Source organism: Aptenodytes patagonicus, chromosome 1, assembly GCF_965638725.1.
Source record: "Aptenodytes patagonicus chromosome 1, bAptPat1.pri.cur, whole genome shotgun sequence".
Classification (NCBI taxonomy): Eukaryota; Metazoa; Chordata; class Aves; order Sphenisciformes; family Spheniscidae; genus Aptenodytes; species Aptenodytes patagonicus.
In genome coordinates, this window is record NC_134949.1 from 82,280,374 (window position 1) to 82,302,217 (window position 21,844).

General features: G+C 38.6%; 1 protein-coding gene across 1 annotated transcript in view; it reads right to left on the bottom strand.

Annotated features, from left to right (window-relative positions):
• The window catches only part of LOC143155806 (potassium voltage-gated channel subfamily KQT member 1-like), a 531,395-nt gene that overhangs the window by 413,574 nt on the left and 95,977 nt on the right, over positions 1-21,844 (bottom strand). Inside the window, exons 11-12 of the mRNA XM_076328783.1 lie at positions 8,326-8,440; positions 6,102-6,113 (exon numbers count right to left, since the gene is read on the bottom strand). Coding sequence (XP_076184898.1) covers positions 6,102-6,113; positions 8,326-8,440 — 127 coding nt within the window. The remainder of the gene's footprint in view (positions 1-6,101; positions 6,114-8,325; positions 8,441-21,844) is intronic.

Consider the following 21,844-nt stretch of genomic DNA (forward strand, 5'->3'; position numbering starts at 1 on the left):
TGTGGGTTGCCCACTTACTAGCTTTTCATCTCTCCCTCTCACTTCATTTTATGTTTGTTTCAAAAATATGGATGAAATGCGGTGATGGTAGGCAAACTGCAACATCTTCAGGAATATTCTGTACTCCGACCAACCTTGCTGCTGTCATTTGGCCAACCCACTCCTCTTGGGTGATGTTACCTCTTAGAATACCATTCCCTTCACTAGCTGGTTGATGGCCAGTATTGCTTCACAACTTTCTCCAATACCTGTATTAGCTCAGTGATAATATGGGCAATATTTACATGATACATCAAGTGCCTTATCATGCTTTCAAAACTTAGGAATAACAGTATTTTAAAATAATCCACGAACATGCGCAAAAGGACAACAGGTGGTACAATAGATCTAGCTGATGATTAAGGACCCTAGCTGTCCCAATCTTAGTAATAAAAGCGTTATTAATGAGCTTTCAGTAGATTCAATTATCCTACACAAGATTACTATCTAATTGCTAGATCTAATGATATGCAATGTGATAGATTTGCTGGTGATAAGGTGAACTGTTTCTTTAATAAGGCTAAAAGCAATAAGCTATAGGAGGAAGTTATGATAAAAATACAAAGATAAATGGTGTTTGCACAGATAGACCAAAACCATAGAAAGACTGAAAATATGCTTTGTGTCAAGAGTTGCACACTGTTGTATTTTCAAGCAGAGGCAAAGAAGATATTCTGAAATCCCTGATAAAACCTTCACTGTCATCTACAGATGGAGGGAACAACTGGGAGGCTGAAATAAAACTGAAAGATGGATTTAACATCGCTTTCTTCAAGTGCTGACCAATAACTTAAAAAGGGGCATACAGCACCATTTTATTTGAGTACATCTAATGTAAGCTTTAAGACCTAGCATAACTTTTACAGTTTGTTCCATTCACTTTGTATAAAATTTCTGTGTTAGTGGGCAATAGAGGAAACTAGTCATATTTCTTGCCTGCCAATCCTATGATAAAATACTTCCACTAGGAAAAAACCCAACACTGTTTCTAAACTTGTTTTTAAGGAGAAAAGCTAGATGCCGAGACTAATAATGAAGCATCTTCCTTTGACTATAGTTGCATGGATTACTAACAACGGTGGGATTTTCCACTCCAGTGAACAGCAGTGCTAAGTGTGTCCCCCCCAGTCTCTGTAGTCCCCGGTTCTGGCGAAGTGGGGAGCAGCTTTGGTGGTCTGTTCTTCCAGGCAGCCTGGAGTGAGCACAAACACCAACAAACAAGAATAACTTCTTTGCCTTATTAAGCCTCAATCCTCACAGAAGGTTCTGTTCCTCATTGAAGATTAATTTATGATACTCCTTTTGTATCAGGATTCACCAATGATGACACAGAGCAAGGCATTCAGTCATTCTCACCCTCGGAGTCTCAGTTTCCCCTGTTAGAAGGAAGTGCTACGTTGTAGGCCTTGAGGTTTTGCAGCCATTGCCTTACCTCAGATCTATCTTTTCACCCCTCCTCAGGGTTCTTATATAGCTTATGGCAATCAGCCATTTCCTTTTTTTTTTTTTTTTTAAAGCAGATATTCCCACTTCCTTTCATTGTGCAATAACCACATACTAATGTTGGGTTGTTCTGCTAATAATTTTGCAGATAAGATCTCCCTCCTACAGTCTAAGAGCTGTTTTTCATACTACGAGCTTGAAAGAAAAAAAAAGGATGTGGGAATGGTGGATATCTGGTTGCTTCCACATTCAGATTTCCATGCTTCTATTGCACTATTTTAAGATCTCAAAGTGAAGTAGTCAGCCATTTTCACAGCCACGTTACACACAAATACATAGGAAGGTAGCAGAAGTACATAAATGCTTTCTGAACTTTTGCATAGAATTGTTTTAGCCAGAATTGTATTAAACACACAGTTCCTTAACATGATTTGACTCTGTTGTGGACAGGGCCTCAGAAAGAAGAGCAACTGCTGGTCTCGCTCTCAACCCATGAAAAGTAATTAAGACCCCACTTTCCTGTGGGGAACAGGTGTAGCTATCACTTCCCTGGCAGTCTGTTCCAGCTGAAGAGTTATTACTACAGCTGTTCAGCTGACGGCAATTACCACTGACGATGGTCATTGTATGTGGATCTCACCTTCTAAAGGTTTCCTCCCAAGAGAGCTGACGTGATGACTGCTGAACTGCAGCATTACACTGCTTTCTGCTAAGAGACCAACTGACATTTACCTTTACATGACCCTAGTGAGCTACAAAATGCATTCTCAACCACAGTTGCTTAACCATGCTGACATATAGAATTTCTAACTTTTGCTTTTCCTCACAGTGTAAAGAGCTTTAAACACCACAGCTTTAAACCACAGAACTCTGAAAAACAAAAACAGGATGTCTGCTTCTAAAGCTGGTGCTGTGTATATTTTTCCTGAGACTGTGCTATCTGGGACCAGGTTGGTGTAATCTTTCAATACAATCTATTGGCCAAATTCTCTCTTTCCTGCTCTAAGGTTAACTCTGGTGTGTATGACAGAAAATATTTTCATGGCCAAGGGTTGTTGTCATCACAATCTGCATAACAATAGGACCAGCTGGAGATTAAAAAAATTAAGGCTTAATGTTATGTTCAGTGGTCTCCTTTACTCTTGCAAAGCTCCAGGGCAGCCAGGAAGAATCCAGAAAGAGACAAACACCATTTGCACAATTCAACATGGGAACAATGATAGCAAAAAAGCAAATCACATATAGTAGATAATCTCCCCCCTCACAGAAGATGCTCACTGCTCCTTAGTAAAGCATACCAAGTCTCTGAAGGTAGCAGAACCTTTGCTCCTTCCTTTCCAGAATCTCTTTTCCCCCTTGGATGATCAACAGACACTGGATTTAATGCATGTGACAACTACAGTTAGTGGCAGGGTGTACAAGTTAATACCCCCTGCCTCCTCCAGGTTGTTGTGGTTCAAAACACGAAATCAAGGGCCAACAGATATGACTCTTATGTGAAGACAGGAGCATACCAAAAAAAATGAAAAGGAGCAAGCAAAGGAACAAGTAGACGACTCGAGGCCATCTGAAATAGGATGCGTCAGCAACTTCCACACCAACTCCAAAACCTCACATCACAAGTCTCCCTACATGCTGGGGAGGGTTCCTTCCCCGCCAAATGAACTCTCAATTGCCACAGGCTGCAGCCTTACAGCTGCATGTTTCTTAATCAGAGGTAACTTACAGGGCTTCCCTAGTCCTGTAACCATTCCCTGTAGGCAGCTCTCTCCCTTCCAAGATCCTCCATGCTACACTGTATTCAGTTCATACAAATGTTTGTTTCAATTTACACGGGACCTCAAGCAAGCTGCTCACTTGTGCCCATCATTTTAACTGCTATTATTTCTTCTTCCACAAGAGTGGGTTTTTGATACTGCAAGAGTATGTTAGTGCAGGTCTACAGGACTTGTAGTTGACTATCTTTCTTGTCAATCAAGCCACATACCCATCCCCAAAGGCTGTGTCACTTAACACAGGTAAAGCACATCTCAATTATAATTTCCGGTTTGAACCAACTGTTGGGAGTGGCTGGCCTTACATGTTCAGACTAGGAAGAAGGATCAAAAATCTGCTAAGGTTTGTCCCTGCTCTCATTACAATGTGTATTTCTCCTCCTTTCTTCCTTTTGTCACTTACCAAATTCATACAGACTTTGAGAGGTTTTATTTGCATTTTTATTGCTTATGGACACAGATCAAGAATTAGCAAGCTTACAGCTTACTCATTTTACAGACCTAAATAGCATCAGCTCGTTCCTCAAAGACCTTGAGATTCACACGATAGGCTGCATCAGACAGATAAAACAGTCCTGCCAACAATGGATAGGAGACAAGACTTAACAAACGAAAGCAGAAATCACAGCCTGCCACTTGATTAATCAGTGCCATTTGGAGTAATCTCTTGCCTCTTTCATTAGTAAACAATCTGTTACAGAGATACAGGAATTTGACATGTATTATTTTTACAAGCAGGCCTAATTCTATACCAGGTCCTCTGTCCTTCTGTCACAACATCTGTGTGTGCATACAGTAGGAAACTAGGAAGAAAGAGGGGCTTCAAGGCATAACATCATGGAGAAAGAAGTGGCACAAGTTGGGTGAAGGATCCATCTTCAATTGTTTGATTTTTACATCTTCCACTAAAAAATCAGGTGATATAAAGAAAGTGCTGAGTGGTTAGCAAGAAAGAGCAAAGTGATGAAAATGAACTTTCCAGCTCTAGAAGTAACATTCTCAAGATTTAGACCTTCCCTAATGTATAGCTTAATTTAGATACTGTTACCAATATACGTAGAAGAGTAACCCTAAGGACCAAGCAAATATGCTGTAATAAGTCAAATGTAATCACTGTTTTTCTAGGTTTCAAAGCACAGACAAAACATCATTTTGCAGTCTCTCTATGCACTGGTGGAGTCATCTTCCGACTGCTCAGCAGAGAATCTGAAAAATTGGGTGGTACATCAGGCAATAAGGTAGTCTAAACATTTATTGTTAAAAACAGAACTACCCATCAACCCATTGAAATTAACATATTTATTTCATCTGTCAGATTTGATTAATCTCTAACATCATCATTCTTACTCAACTTTGGACACCTCAGAAATAGCCAGTATGAAACAACATAGCTCCACTCATGTCAGCAACCACATGAAATTTTTACTCCTGAGAGCCTGGGCCAGAGATATTCAGCAAGAACTTCAGACAACCACAGAATTATATCTTGAATATGATGCTTTTGTTCCCTAGCTCAGGAGGTTGCATTTTTCCACATTTTTGCCCAGATCACTGGAAACAAGCATCATCCCAACTATCTAAAGGACCCAAAGAAGCTGTATTTCTACAGAAAGGTATCTTAAGCTCAATTTGCAAGCTTGCTATTTGGTTTTGGTTTTATTGACACCTTCCACCTTCTACCAGGAGAGCATACCTTCTCTAAGCTTGCATGGATCACTAACATCTGAAATCCAATACTGGATGTATTAACCACTGAAACCTGGGCAGCGCTGCAACCCACTGAACTGGTTTGCTTTCACTCAAGACGCATTCTTAAATAGTAGTATTGCCAGTTTCCAACCAACCTGATGAGGTTTTGCCAAGCAACCGCTTTAGTTACTGTGAGACTAATGCACATGTGCAGACTGTGCAACAGATGTTTGTCCAAGGTAGCATGGCTCAAGGGTAGGAACTCGATTCTCCTGGGACAGTATCTGCCTTCCCACACAATGGAGTCTTGAAGACAGTATGGCCAAAAGTAAAGGTTACTGTCATCAGAGAACATCCCTCCTATCATCCGTCTAGCAGAGAGGATTTCAGGAGAATCTACTGTTCACATTACAGAAAAAAAAAACCCCAAAACATTACAGTTGTAGACCTGACATTTCATGTTTAATAATCAACATAGCAGCTTACAAAGTTTAAAAAATGACCAGTTACTGGCTTTGGAATAAAGGTATACTGTGAGATTGATTTTGTAACTCATAACACTTGTTGAAGGCAAGGAAAACTTTGCCTTTTGGCAGCTTGACAAAGTCAAGCTTGACTTCACAAAGAAGTGCTCCACGTGAAACTGTCATCATCGTAGCATACTATCATTAACTGTTACATGAAAGCCACGTTTTCACTTACTTTGCAAACTGAGAAGGTTCATTGCATACATATACACACACCTTTGGCTGAATTTTACTCTTGGAAGAATTTTTGTCTAATTCATTGACTGCATTGTGACTCTAGGATGAAGGTTTGTCGCACTGGTTATCAAACGCATGTTATTCCCAAATGAGGTAAAACCACTTTCCATTATGCAGTTCACTCCAAAGGGTGGGGGCGGAATCTAACTGGTACGTAATTCCACAGCATGAAACAACATCTACATGAACGAACAGAATAAGTCTTTATTCTAACCAGGTAAACAAGCAGAATAAAAGTGGAACTTTTAACAGGAAAAAAAAAAATATATTTCCCCATCACAAATTCCAAGGCACACTAGTGTAGGGGGTACATTACTAAGTGCAAAGCAAAAGCCATGCTGTTTTGGAAAGCTCATACACCAAAGCAAGTACAGCACACATGAAGACTTACCTGCTTATACTTCTGCTAAAAGACAAGACAAATAATCACGCTAAGTATATCTAATATTCATGTAGAAAGCATATGCATATCAGGCAAATACAGTGTTAATATCTTATTGTTTGCATTAGAAATGGCAGTTTAAAACCAAGATACATAAATACATCACGTTCTGTGCTTGTCCAACAAAGTTCACAATTTGAATAATGAGATACTACATTTCTACTCAAGAATCAGGACAACTCTTAAATGAATGCATCCTGCTATGTAGAATTACACACATATAAACTGAGATTACCAGTGATAAAGGTGAAAACTGGCATGCTTGTCTTTAGAAGCATAAAACTACATGAAATGGTGTTTTGGCTTTGTTTTTCACAGTACCTTTATATCTTTATATTACATTTATAACTTTTGACCTTATGTTTTCTGTACATTTGAAGTTCATTACAAATATTCAGAAGCTAAAATTTATACAGACATTATATATAGTGGGTCTTAGAATTTAATAATCACTAATTTAGCAATATTAAGTTGCAAGATCATTCTGTTTATATGCACCTGACATCCACATCAAGAGGACTTAATGAATTGATAGTATATTACTTTAAACCCTGTAGCATATTACTTCCAATACTCTCCATATTTTAAATTTTTTTCATTTGTGTATTTGGTTAGCTTTCTACTATTCCTTTTCTTACTTTCCACACAAGAGAGGAATGCATTTAAACTCTGATATGAGCTGCAAACTCAGGTACAGTTTTTGCAAGGTGCACTATACAGAATAACATACAATACCATTTTTCATGCACTAAATAGTACAAATAAGATTAGAACTGTTCCTTTCCAAATGCAAAATCCTGTGCTTGCACTGTGCTGATTTTGAATGGAACAATTTATAATTCTCTGATTTGAAACAAGGTCAAAAATATAGCATGTTGGGAAAATACAAGCACCAGGGTATTCTGTATAAAAGCATAGTATAGTTATTGTAGATTTAGCAGACATATCATCTGTATGAGTTACCTGGACAGAAAGTAACCATATGATGTGAAATAAAACATCCAAAAAGCAATCACACTATAGATTGGAATCACATTGCTTTCAAATTCATCCTGAACACCACTGTCTATATTTTTCCCTATCTGAAGGCAAGCAACAATTTTTGTTGTTCTTTTCAATCTCAGATATTTACCAAAGGGTTTTTCCAATGACAATTCCATATTTTCTCTTGCAAGCGTGAACTCAGGCGAGTTTTTCACCAACATTAACGTAACATCCAAATGACTAGTTAGACCTTCATGAGCTTGTGCCAGCTGTACCATACCTTTAGGTCATATATCACTGCTAACTCAAGAGTTCTATTCACCAGCGTTGTTTGTATCAGTTTCTGAATGTAACATAAAGCCTTAGTATGGATACCTGGATGCTCTGGCCCATCCAGGCCTTGCTGTATGCTTTAATGCTCTACTTCACACTTGAAATTTACTCCAGATTCCCCATCCCCCTGGAATTATGCATTATAGGACAAAAGCATGAAGGTTACTCAAAGATCCTGTCAAAACACAAAATGGAGGTGTCCTGCATGAAGATACTACTATGCTTATTTCAAGAAATAGGCATTTGCTAAACCAAATACAAGCAACGTGAGAGATCATTCAACAATTGCAGTGAACTCACTGATAACGGAGACTTTCTGTCCTGGTCAATCCAGGCACCTTTAGCATCTAATAATTTTGCTTTCATACTTTTGGACCATCACTTCCTTACAAGTGTGCCTACTTTATCAAAATATTACACATAATGTAGCCCTTCTATTTTCAGGCTGTATCTATAAATGACTATTTCAGTCATGTTTCCAATCAATTCATACAGTATTCATATTAGCAGTGCTTTAGAGCTCAAACTGATTCAGAATTCTACAAAGCATAAACCTACCTGTAAAACTAAATCTCAGGAGCTGTGTCAGCTGCCTTAAAAAGTAAAACAAAGACACCGAGACTGCAAGCCACCCGTCACAGAGCAATGCTTCTCTTCCCAAGTGTCTGACTACTTCCATTAAACTTAAAGCTCAACCTGCATTTTGTAGAAACGTTCACAAATGGTTAAATAAGATCAAACTCATAATCACTTCAAGTGCAGCCAGCCAAAGAATAATACTTTTATTCAGTGACAAGTCTCCCTCACCATTAACGAGCATTTATATTATCAATTAAAAAGCTGTTGTTCCACTTACTGTGCCATGTCAGATACAGCTGGCAGCGGCAACTCTTCTGAAATAAGGTCAATATCATCAGTGAAGCTGTTGGCCCGTGACATTTCTTCGGTATTCCCTTCTAAATGTCTTTTCACTGCACAAATAATTCAAAGAAATCATAATACATTAGGGAGACAACATATACAAGCTCTTTCCCTTACTTAAGATATTGTGCAGTAGAATAAAGAAATGGTTCTAATATGAGACATGGCTTCCTTTTTTGTCAGAATCAGTGAAGTTGATGATTATAACATACGCCATACAAAAATATATATGTGCATATACATAGTTCAAATACACAGGAACCTCTTAGAAGAAAGGTTTGTCTTCCTGAGAACAGTCGCCCCGTAAGCAGAAATTCACCATATCCACAATTTGACTTTCATTTCCTCAGTTAATGCTATTTGATATGTACACTTTAATTTCTTTAAAACCCTTCTTTAAAATTTTATTGCTATTATCATATAAACAGCACTTTTGTTTCAAGTATTCTATTTGGTCACTATATTCACCAGTGTTCAAAAATTCTCCCACGGACCAGGGAAGAGCCTCAGGTGTTTGAATGCAGTCAGCTCAGCAGGGTAACCATGATGGATACAAAGCCGTACTGTAGCTCAGCTTATGTTCCAAGCATAAGAAAGCTACAAATTTCATTACAGATTGGGAAGACGTATGATGGCCAATGAATGAAGGAGTTCAGTCACAGACTGCAAAAAACGGAAGTGCAGCTAGCCCTGTAACTGATGAAAACAGATTGATTGTGCTTTAAAAAGCTCTAGCCCTAATACTCCTTTCCATCATGTGTAGGGCTGACTTCTTCCACTGTAAATGTGAAGCATACATGTACCTGCCTTTCCATGTTCAGTTGCATCAATTATTCATAAGCAATTTCTGCTTTAAGGTCTTTTCAATATCTTTTCCCCTATTTGTTTTGTTCAAAAGCTATGAAGTACATCTAGCTTAACTTGCTGTGATCTGAAATAGCAATTTTTTTCATGACTACTAGTGATCCTAACAGTTTCTAAGGAAGTTCCCTATCTATTTTAGTTCTGATCATTCTTGAAAGCTTGGCACATAGTTTTGAGCTGGCAGAGTCTAACTTGGAAAATGGATAGGATGACACATATAAATTCAAGGGAGAAAAAAAGATAAATGTTTGCAGGGGGCTGGGAATCACTAAAATTAAGTGTCAAACAAAACAAGTAAAAGACTAAGTAGTGTCACTTGCATATGCTGTGACAGGTAGGAAGAAAAAAACAACCCACAAGACAAAAAGAAAGCTTGCCTCCTAAAACCCTAAATTGTTGAAGTCTCAAGCTAATTCTACAGCACCACTTTGGGTGGACTACATTCAAGCTAAATACTAAAAAGCATACAACATCAGAACTTACTATTGGAAGAGCCATAGCGTAAATGGCAAGGAGTGAAAATGAAGTTGATGGAATATAATTATAAAATGGCATAACTGAACATAGAGTCGGCCAAAGGCCAAGTTAAGTCACTGTGCCCATGTAAGGCATAATCAAATTAAAAGGAAAACATTGTATTGCTAGCAATTCCTACTACACAATGGACTGCTGAAATGGGGGTTTGCCTCCTTTATAGCACAAGATAGATATTAAAATTACTACAATGCATTTGTAATGATAAGAAGTAGGATTACATTTTATTTCTGTCATTTTAAAGGTTTGGTCCATATTGCCTTATCAAACTTCTCTCTGTCTCATCACACTGCTGTTTGCAATCTGCATCCATGGGTTTTTTAAAAAAAAAAACCACCTAACTGTTTACATTTGCTTGCTAATTCCTTTTCTGAGAAGTGTTCACTACTACAATGGCTCTTTGCTCTGTTATAACATGCTAGTTATGAGAAAAGAGAGACAACAGTACCATGCCAGTTGTGAAACCTTCACTTTCTCATTATTCCCATTTGTGGGTGCTGTGCTGAGCGCTGCAGAGGAGCTCTGCTGTTACTCCAGGATGTGTCTAGAACTCCTGCTTCTCTGACCACGGACCTTCTGCCAAGACATGTAGAATATAATCCTGGGCTTAATGGCCTCAACTGGTGCTTGGTTACCTACATAAGCATGGCAAGCTTCTGCTCCCTCTTTATGTAGCGTAAAAGCATGCGAGTTTCCTGTTTGGTGAAGACTTTGCTATGATTATCTGTGACAGTCTTATCCCACAAGTAGTACGCATACATTTCATTCCTACAAGCATTTTGAAAAAGACAGTGATGTGATTATGTCCTTTATACAAACAGGAGTTCTGTAACATATACTCCATAGTTCACTTTATTAGTTGAATTGAAGATGTGCACTTTGCTCCATAAAACTAAGTATTTGGGCCATGTCTCAAAGATTGCCTCCCTGCTTCCCCTCTCCCCTCCCATGCTTCCCACATGGTCAGATCTGTGGACAGAACAATTTTTGCCAGTTTGGTTACAGACCAGATTTATCTCAAAAACCTGCCTCTAGCATACACAAGCATTAAGAGAAAGAAGAGCTGCTCCTAGAAGTGCTGCTCTTAAGCATCAAGTTAAAGCAGAAATCACAGCTCTGAGGCTCGTAATATTTGGGTCGTGATATTATCAGATTCCCTACTACTCTCAGAGCCACTTGACTCAATTTAGAGTCAGTTCAGGTTCGTGTTTTGTGAAGTATTAAGCCACCACAAGAGAATACCTGTTTTATCCTTGTAACCCTAATAATAAAAGCTATTTAATACTAAATCCCTTTATGCTTTTATCACTCATTAATTCCGTGTGTCCTACTGTAAAACATTAACCCGTTAATAATGTTTTCTGGTCCACACATCCGAACATTAATGTCAATGGTAAATGCAAGTAACATGTCCTATGTTCTAAATATTTTCTGTCCTTAAGGTGACTGTCAGAGTCGTGAGCAGTTGTCTTCTTATTTGAAACACTCTTTCTGGAACCAACTCAGTTTCTGAAGTTAACTGTCACTTTCCCTGAGTGAACTTCCAAAAACTCATTTAGAGAGCAATGTTCAGTCATAAATCAAAATTCCCAAAATCACACAAAAAGGAACAAAAATATTTTTTGAATGTCAAGAACCCATAAGCTTCTGAGCAATGAAGTAATTCATAATAATCATTCATGATAATGCTTTCATTTTGAGGAAATGTGGAGCATTAAAATACATTCAACACATGGCAGTGATGCTTTCCAGAAATAAAGTTGTAAGGTCCAGCTACTACATATGGTAAGTTTGTAACAGCTGCAGCTCAAGCCAGAACAACTGTATCTTCCCTCTCTCTATTTGTTCTAATAAGCTTTCCTTTTCCAAACCAACTTTATGGGAACGAATGCCTAATTTTTGTTGTTGCAGAGTAGCAAGGAGGGGAGGCAAAGAAATACGAAAAGGAAAGAAGCCATCCTTCCTTTCCATGTGCTACTACTCACAACATGAAGAAGCTGTACCTATTTGGTTATAAAATATGTAGTATTTTCTGAGCATGAACAGTTGGAAGCAGCAAGTTGAAAATACAGAATAGTATCTACCACAGTACAACAAATACCAGTGAATGCCATAGACCTAGAAATCCATGAAACAGATCAACTCATTAAATGAAACAGCAAAAGGAAAGCTAAGTTTCATATACCTCTATTTTATCCCTTCAGTGTGAGTTTCTAAAACGGTGAGAACATATAATAAACACACCCAAACGTAACTCAGAGATATTTTTGTAATGCTGCTTAGCTTTGTCTAACCTTAGATTCTTTATCTGTATTACACTAACTTCTGTCTTTGCAGTATGGGGGAAAAGTGAACTTCCAATTTACAACTGCAGTAGAAAATATGATTGCACATGATTCCCATTACCATGGTCATCCTCAAATAGGCAATGCCTACCAATACCAGGATGAAATAACGAGGAAGATTTTGCACTATTCTCTTCTCACATAAAGAAGGTGAAAAAAAGAAAAAGCAGGTCTCTTCTATTGCAAGTAATTCCAACTTACTGTTTTTATTAGGAGGTTTTTTCATATTCACCAAAAAACCCTCAAACACAAGTTTAAAGATAATTCATACCATTCCCACACAGTCTACTTTATAAAAGTCTGCAGAGAATTGCAGTGGCTGCTTACATTATATAGAAAGGTACCTGCAGTTGCTGCTCCTAGGAATACAAACACCAAAGAACTTGAATGAAAGGAGGTATTTGGCAAATAAAACTGGGAAATCACAGGCACGTGGATAGAAACGGACAGCAAATTTGAGACAGTTTAACATAAAACAGCTCCTGTCGTATGAGTATTTATTCCTCCAATTGCCAAGTAATAGATTGTATGAAGACAATGCCAAGTACCTGGTGACAGGGGAGAGCTCACAGAGCAGATGGAGAAAGACGACCAGGAAAGCTGTAGAGCTGGCACGTAAAAATGCAGGCTGGAGGAGGGCCAAATGGGACATAAAGGGTAAACTAAACCAGCCTCCAACCAAAGCAGTAGAAAGATTAACATGTAGAGAACACTGATGAGGATAAGGTCTCCTCTACCAGATGAAAGTAAGGGTGGGGGCTTTTCTGTTTGTCTGGGGGTTTTGCTTGTTTGGTTGGCTGTTTTGAAAACAGAACATTATAAAAAACAGGCTTAAGAGACCAAAAGTAAATTCCAACCTGTTCCTTCAGTGCCACTGTCTTTTAACCACTTTCATCCATTTAAATTATTCTTTTTCTTTCTTAGGAAAACAACTTATTAGTGCTAGAGAAGTTATCCTATATAGAATAACTCTTAAATGAAATAATCCGTGAGAGGAAAGTAACAAGATAGCATTTTGCGAGATGTGTTTTTATCACTATTATATGCAAAGCAAGAACTTAGTATGAACAGTAAGCTGACAACAGTAACAGTAAATCCGTAACTGGCTTCTTGATAATAAACACAGTTAAAATGGAAATATACTCCCAATTTTTGTTTTTTTTACTGAATTCATTTGGAATGGGCACATCATCAATATTATGGACACCTAGCTCACTTTAAGTTACACTAAAGCTTTTCTTTGTTAAGAAAAATCACACTAAATATTAAAATAAAGAACCAATTTAATCTGTAAATTTAACATGTTTAACAATGGGAAACAAAGCAAGTTTATCAGCTTATTTACAGCAAGACCAATTGACTAGATTTTTTTTTAAAGGTGCCTAAACACAATTTTCCAGTACGAGAGACATTCAGTAAAATTTCCTAAATTCCATATGCATTTGGGGAAAAAAAAAAAAAATCTGCTCTGCACACTTCATTGACAGAACATTTCATTGTTTGGTTAAACTATTTCCATAGCAATTATCACTTTAAAAGACTGTATGTGCACAATATGCACTACAAGTGACATAGCACTAGGAAAAAAGGAAAACCTCTTAATTTTTTGTTCATTCCCACTCTGCGACGCGTCTAAGCCAAAAACCTCTGCTTTCTTTACAGTCAATGGAAAAAGGGAAAAGTAGACATCTCTGAAGAGTGACTGTCAGTCCAACCTCAGACAACAGCATTATACTTATAACGTACATATCTTGATTCCATGTGCAAGGTAGGTGGGATCAATCCAGCCTAGAAGTTGACACTATCAGTTGACTGGTTACCGACCTTTAGATCAGAAGTTGTTAAAACACACTCTTTCATAACACCAGGCTCCACTACTCAATGTAACAAATGTCCATGAAGTAAACATATGATTTGTTTAACTTTATACGTAAGGCTGCACCTTGACAGATGGTGGGATGACTATGCTTCCTTTATCCACAGGGAGGAAGTACCTGTAAGACCACAGCATGATTTCTTGTCTTCTTTCTTGTGGCAGGAACTCGTATCACCTCACTGCCTGAAACGCAGGATTTTTAAAGCTGTACAGAGAGGCAAACTGGTTTGGGGCCTAGACTGAGACATTTCCAAATCCTTACTTTCCTCAGGAAAAAAGGAAACTTAATGGCTTATGAAAGCCAAGGCGCCTATAAGTGTCTGACACCTGATGACCAGCCTGCCTTTAAAAACCTCTTCAAATTTGCTATTATTATTCATCTCAGCAGCCAAATGGTATTCAAGTTTATCTGAGCAGTCATGTTGGAGGAATACGTCAAAACATATCACTAGCATAGACTGAATAACTTCTTTATTAAAGTTATATTATGAGAGCTTTTCTTCATTACTATTGTGGAACTAAAGTTTCAGGAGTGTACTCAGTACTAGTCTAAATAAGGAAGAGCTATTTTTATTTTAGTTTTCTGTAAAAATGTTAAAAATCTGAGCATCTGAAGCTGGGATTTTAAATCCTTACTAGGTACTCAAATGTAAGCCATCTGCAAATGCCAAATACTCAGATTGTCCCACACACAACTCTAAGAGCTACAAGTGCTCAGTACAGTTAAAGCCAAGCCACTTTATGTACCTAATTTTAGGCATCTAAATTTATTATCATTAGAGACATGGCTGATACTGCAATTCTTGTACGTTCTCCCCAAATTTGATTTTGCTCCCAGAAGACCTGCAGAATCAGACCACAATGAATTAAACAGTAGTTTGCTAGCAGAACAGAAATAAAAAAGCATCTGAAAAAGTGAATTCAGGAATAAGAATAAATTTGTATTCGCTGCAAACGTATTGCTAAGTATATGCAAAAAGCGCCATGCACTATTGCTGCTGTACTTAAGTTACATGTTTGGCTGCAAGTGTTTTAGATAAACTTCAACATCTGGTTTCCTGTGTATCTGATTTGAAACAATCAGCACTCAAAATGCACTAATGCTGACTTTATTTGTTGTACATTCTTTTGTTTAGATAAGCCTGCAGGCCAAATTACATAGACTTACACCCTATGGAACCATAATCATTCATTACATGTCTAATAGGACAGCACAGAGATGTAGATGAATACTAACACATAATTCAAAATCACAAAGGCATGTAGTACTGGAAAACATGCAGAGAGAAAACAGTGAAACATACTTTTGAATGCACATGAAGATGCTGTTACCTACCAGAATGCCTGAACATCCTTGTAAGACCTAGCAACAAGAAGGATGCAACATATTGACAAAAAAACAACCCACCAAAAATTTTCTACAGCATCATAAATATAGGTCTACTTAAGAAAAAGTATATTCAGCACAAAATCAACTTCTTTTCTTTAAATTAAACGTATTGGCTTAGAATATTTAGCTGAGTATTTTGTGTGAAATAACTTGCAGAGTAAGCAAACGTCCATACCACTGAACCTGTGTAATGTTTGGCATTAACTGACAAGCAGGTTTGTTGATAGATTCAGAAAAGTGGTCAGGGACCAATTGCACAAAGAGTTGTAAGTACCTCCTCATACACAGATATGACCTGTCAGAAGAGAACTGGAGATTAATGTAGCATAGTAGAGAAGCATGCAGTGTTGGTGCCACTCACTATCTGCTCAGATAGCAAGCTATGATTTCCATTGCGCTCAGTTCAGTCCTTTTTCAAAAGCATTAAGTTAAGAAGGGATTTTCCTTGGCCAATTTAATCTGAGAAGATTAATTATTTTTTAAATGTCTATTGATTGAGCCGTGATAAAAGCATTAATGATTAACTAAAAACATGGAACTAAGTGACAAAGAGCAGCTACTAATCTAGCTATTTTAACACTTACATTTCTGGTTGCATTATGCCCAGGATTGTTTTTCAGTTTTCCTCATGGGAATGACCCACAATAGAAAGCTAGAGGAAGCTGTTTTCAGTTCCTTGTCAGAATAGCAAGCTAAAATTTGTTCCAAAAAAATGACAGATATGATTTTTTTTTTTTTTTAAACAGTGCTAAATGCAGCTAGTTGTGAGTGGACTATAGTCATACCACGTTAGACAATAACATGAATATTTATACATGGCTAGGTAAGTGGTCCAATGGCCTGGACGCTTCACTCTGGCTTCCTGCCTTTCACAGGAGAAAGGAAACAGCATTTCAGGAGTACATACAACTGTCAGCCAGATAACTTTTTCCATGGACATGCATAACATGCCCTTAGAGCCTCTACTTATTACAACAAAATTTACCTTTATGGACTTTCATCCTCCATCTTACTGAGCCAAACAGACTAGAAGACCCCAAAGACAAGGAAGCCAGAGAAACAGAAGGCCTATAACTGAACCCTAGAGGGGTTTCTCATTCTCAACCTGAATCGTCCATAGAAATCTCTCATCTCTTAAGATACAGGGTCTATACGTGTGTATGTCAGGTAGCTAGCCCTTCCCAGGTTTCTATATGGATATAGAAAAGAACACTGACGTCTTTGTTTTAACATTTCTTCTCTCTTGGGCTCTGTTCCAGAAAAAAAAGTAACGCCTTTTTTCTTATGAAAGCTATTTCTACTAAACACACAAAAAAAAAGCAGGCTTTCAAACTCAGTCAAATGTATGTGGTTGACATGGACAGTAATAAGGGGTAAGGTCTGGCAAAGAGGCTGGAAAACAGATTTTCGTGGTTGGTTGGGGAAGAGGAGCATTCAGAGAAACCCACAGAGTGAATTGCACAGAAGATACAGTTCAGCTATTAAGTTGTGCCACATGGCAGCAGCAGGAGGATTGTGACAGCAGGAAAAATACAGTAAGTGACATCAATAGGAAAAAGAACATTTGACCAAAGCAAAGTATCTACCTACCTATTTTACCTAAACACTTCCCAGCCCTTGAGGTTATCCCTCTTCAAGTGAGGAGAGCAGGTACCTCATCTCCTCAAACATCTCCTAGCAAAAAAATCTGTCTTGGGACATATTTTAACATGTTTATGTTGCCAACTCAACTTCATGATCAACAAGAAATCCCTATATCTCCTTCCTCTCTTGTTTCTCTTTCTTTGCAGGTTTACTAGCTTAATACTACATAGTCTTGCATTAAACATTTCAATAACTGGGCAAATCTGCAGTCACAGCTTTCTGCAGAGTAGCTCCCATTCTGCTGCAGTAGTTTACGTTTGCCATTAACACTCAGCTGAAACAGCACAGAATAAGTTGCTGATGTATACTGTCAGCAGTAAGCTACTTTTCCTGCATACATTAGGCCCAAATGCTGCCACAACTAGTCCAAGAGGAATAGGAAGTGGACACCTTTGGGAAAGCATCTAACAAGACAAGCTGTATTCAAATGATGTCAAGAAAACAGTGTTTCTCAATATTTTACAGCAAAATATTTTGACTCATTTCAACTTTGAAAAGTATCTCTTTTTCTCTTAACTGAAGCCTCATTCTGTTTCTTTTGCTTATCTGAGATAATCCTTGTGCCCACGGATATTTTGAACATGTTTTCAGAGTTGGAGATACCATCTACAGCTTGTGAATATGTTCAGAGATCAGCTCTCCATGACTAAATTCAAGTTACCAATACTAATGCATTTGACTTTTTAAGGCTAGCAATACTTGACTGTTAGTTCAGCTATTCTGAAGAACAAAACATACAGTTAAGAACAGTCAAGAAAAATAAGACAAAAATAGCTTCGAAAGTGATCCTTCTCCACTGCTTGTTTTTTTGGTTTTCTTAAAGGACAAGAAGAACTTGACCTTAAAATGAAACAATTAATAGTCAGTGAAATGTAATTTGGCAGCTTGTTAGCTCTGCAGGGAGAGCTCTTAACACATACAAACTCTTAGAATTACACATAGGGAATGTATCGTGTAATATAAATATATAGAGTTACTTTCCATTATGGGATTCAGAACTGCCATTATAGTAAAAATGTTTATTTTAAAAAGGAAGTACAGTTTTAGTGTGGCTATTAAAGAAAATAAACCAGTCTGAAAACGTTTTTATTTTTCATGACTGTTAATGGTCAAAGCATACAAATTGCAATGACAGTAAAATTAGAAACATCTTCCGAATTGTTGTCAATGTTTTGACTCACAAGGACACAAAACCCAATTATTGTAACTACAGTGAAATACGCCACAGTTATTTGCTGGTCTAACGCAGTTCTTTGCATCACACAACTGAACCTCTGTAGAACAATTTCCCACTGACTAGCAGTTAATCGTGAATTCAAGACATAAAACATTGTTACCAATCCACTTATTCTGTACTGACTGGAAAAATGCTCTAAATTAAAGTAAATCTTAATACTAGAGGAAATAATTGCCATATTTGTCCTAAAACACAAAGCAAGTTCAGCAAAATTATCTGTAGCTATTGACTGCACTAAATCAAAACTATTCCCACCTAAAGCTCCAGCTGTTATTATCTTGTACATTCCAGGCGAAAAGAAACAAAAATTTATGGGAGTATTCCCTTCCTATTTCAAGTACATTTGCTCTGAATACTTATTTGCTAAACGTTGAATATGAATATTTTTAGGCAGGGCAGTAATTTGAGTAAAAGTCTAAGTTACAACTATTAAAAAAGGAATTCAAAATAGCCATTGTTATGTGTACCCAATACTACACAAATTTTGAATGACAGATCTTCAGATCATAGAATTTCATAGAATCATAGAATAGTTTGGGTTGGAAGGGACCTCTAAAGGTCATCTAGTCCAACCCCCCTGCCATGGGCAGGGACATCTTCAACTAAATCAGGTTGCTCAGAGCCCCGTCCAACCTGACCTTGAAGGTTTCCAGGGATGGGGCATCTACCACCTCTCTGGGCAACCTGTGCCAGTGTTTCACCACCCTCAGTGTAAAAAATTTCTTCCTTATTATCTAGTCTAAATCAACCCCCCTTTAGTTTAAAGCCATTCCCCCTTGTCCTGTCACAACAGGCCCTGCTAAAAAGTTTGCCGCTGTCTTTTTTATAAGCCCCCTTTAAGTACTGATAGGCTGCAATAAGGTCTCCCCAAAGCCTTCTCTTCTCCAGGCTGAACAACCCCAACGCTCTCAGCCTTTCTTCACAGGAGAGGTGTTCCATCCCCCTGATCGTTTTCATGGCCCTTCTCTGGACCCACTCCAACAGGTCCATGTCTTTCTTGTGCTGAGGGCTCCAGAGCTGGACGCAGTACTCCAGGTGGGGTCTCACCAGAGCAGAGTAGAGGGGCAGAATCACCTCCCGTGACCTGCTGGCCACGCTGCTTTTGATGCAGCCCAGGATATGATTGGCTTTCTGGGCTGCGAGCACACATTGCTGGGTCATGTCCAGCTTTTCATCCACCAGTACCCCCAAGTCCTTCTCAGCAGGGCTGCTCTCAATGCCTTCATCCCCCAGCCTGTATTGATACTGGGGGTTGCCCCGACCCAGCTGCAGGACCTTGCACTTGGCCTTGTTAAACCTCATGAGGTTCACACAGGCCCACTTCTCAAACTTGTCCAGGTCCCTCTGGATGGCATCCCGTCCCCCTGGCGTGTCGACTGCACCACTCAGCTTGGTGTCACCTGCAAAATTGCTGTGAGTGCACTCGATCCCACTGTCTATGTCAATGATGAAGATATTAAACAGTACCGGTCCCAATACAGACCCCTGCGGGACACCACTCGTCACCAATCTCCATCTGGATGTTGAGCCGTTGACCACTACCCTCTGCATGTGACCATCTAACCAATTCCTCACCCACCGGACAGTCCACCCATCAAATCCATACCTCTCCAGTTTAGAGAGAAGGATGTTGTGGGGGACCGTGTCAAAGGCCTTACAGAGGTCCAGAGAGACAACATCTATAGCCCCTCCCGTGTCCACTGATGTAGTCACTCCATCACAGAAGGCCACTAGGCTGGTCAGGCAGGACTTGCCCTTGGTGAAGCCATGCTGGCTGTCTCGAATCACCTCCCTGTCTTCCACGTGCCTTAGCATAGCTTCCAGGAGGATCTGTTCCATGATCTTCCCAGGCACAGAGGTGAGACTGTATTCTGACAACAGAATACATTATGAACTGTAACTTCTTATAAGCACAAGCCCCACCCCAAGTTATCTTCTTAAAAATGCTGCAAACCAACCGATCATGTTTTATTTAAAATTTAATTCATGGGGTCTTCATGTACTTCACAGCTCAATCAGTATGTGCATTCACTACTAATGCTACATTCCCACTTTCTCATATTGCTTCTTCAGAATTTCCATTTCGAAATATTCTATTTCCTAAGTTCCTCTTAAATGCATTTTAATTACAAAGAAGCTGCTGAGCTTTTGCTGCTACAACTAAAACATGACTTTAATCCAATTTTTTGAGACTCAAATTATTAGCTTTAGATGACCCAGCATAGTTAGTATTCTACACTCCCAATAGCAACCAAAAATTGTACATGACAAGGGAACAATGATGTTTATAATGGAGATACAACTCTAAGCTGACACATGCCCTCAGTCAAAGGCCAAAGTCTTTCTTTACTGATGACATTGTAGAAACAACATTTGAATGTGTCCTGTAGCTCTTGAGGCTTAAGGTGACCTTGATTCTCCTCTGGCAGCAGGCCGTGATTTTGCTTGGAAAAAATCACGGTGACAGTGAGAGCCACTGACAAACGTAATGAGACATACAGCTCTACCGTATGTCTCGCCCTTCCCTCCACCAAAGGACCTGCATGTAAGAGGGTGAAAAAGCTCACTCTTAAGCACACCTTGTACTCCTCAGTTTGACTGACCCACTGTCCCCATGAAACACATCTCCATGGAACAAAGAGTGTTCCACTTTAAGAGATGTGCAACGAAGCCCTGAAAAGCAGAGAACAGAGATCACTGCTAGTGCCGAGATTGATGAATATAAGTCAGTACATTATGAACAGACTGTAGATTCTGCCAATCCCAAAGAGAAATCTGGATGAATGCTGAATTTGAGGAGTGACTTGACTGTGATCAGCATCGTCAGAGAAAGTAGATATTATACAAATCACAACATATATTTATTTTCTTACCCTATCAGTCCCATCACAAGGCTTTGGTTCCATCTGTGCTTCTTTAAGCTGTTGATCTTTGCCATGTTACTGAGGACTGAGACACAAATTCATCTTTGCCATGTGTGAAAGTGACATGGCTCTATCAGTCTTACTGCCATTAATCTCATGATTTGTCAGAGTCAACATTTTTATGTATACACAGAGCTACAGATGTTGAACCCTAACAGAGGCAGCAAGGGAAAAAACTTCCATGCTACTGTCTTTGCAACCAAATATATATTTTTTTTAAACTAAAAAAAAAAAATGCAAGTGCAATTTGTTTTCTAAACGTCACTGATGGTTTCAGACACGTTGTCAAGAGGACAACAACTGCAAATGTGAGTAGGACAACCTTCTTTGTGCCACTGACTGACTAAAGAAGTTCTGCTATTTGTTGGCAGGCAAACCACAGACTACCCTTGTGAATATTCGCTTCAGTTTTCTGTGGCACGAAAGATTCAGATACCACTCAGTGTCTTAACTCAGTTGAAGAATCCAAACAGTGATTCCCAACTTCCATCCTGTGTCTTAGAATACATGCTAGGATCTTATGATAACTGGAATAAAAGTGTCTCTAGAATAACTTTGTTAGAGCCCTTAGGTAAATTTTTTCAGCTAGTAGAAACCTCACAGAAAATTGTTAATTTGATTTTTTTAAGTAAATTGGCAA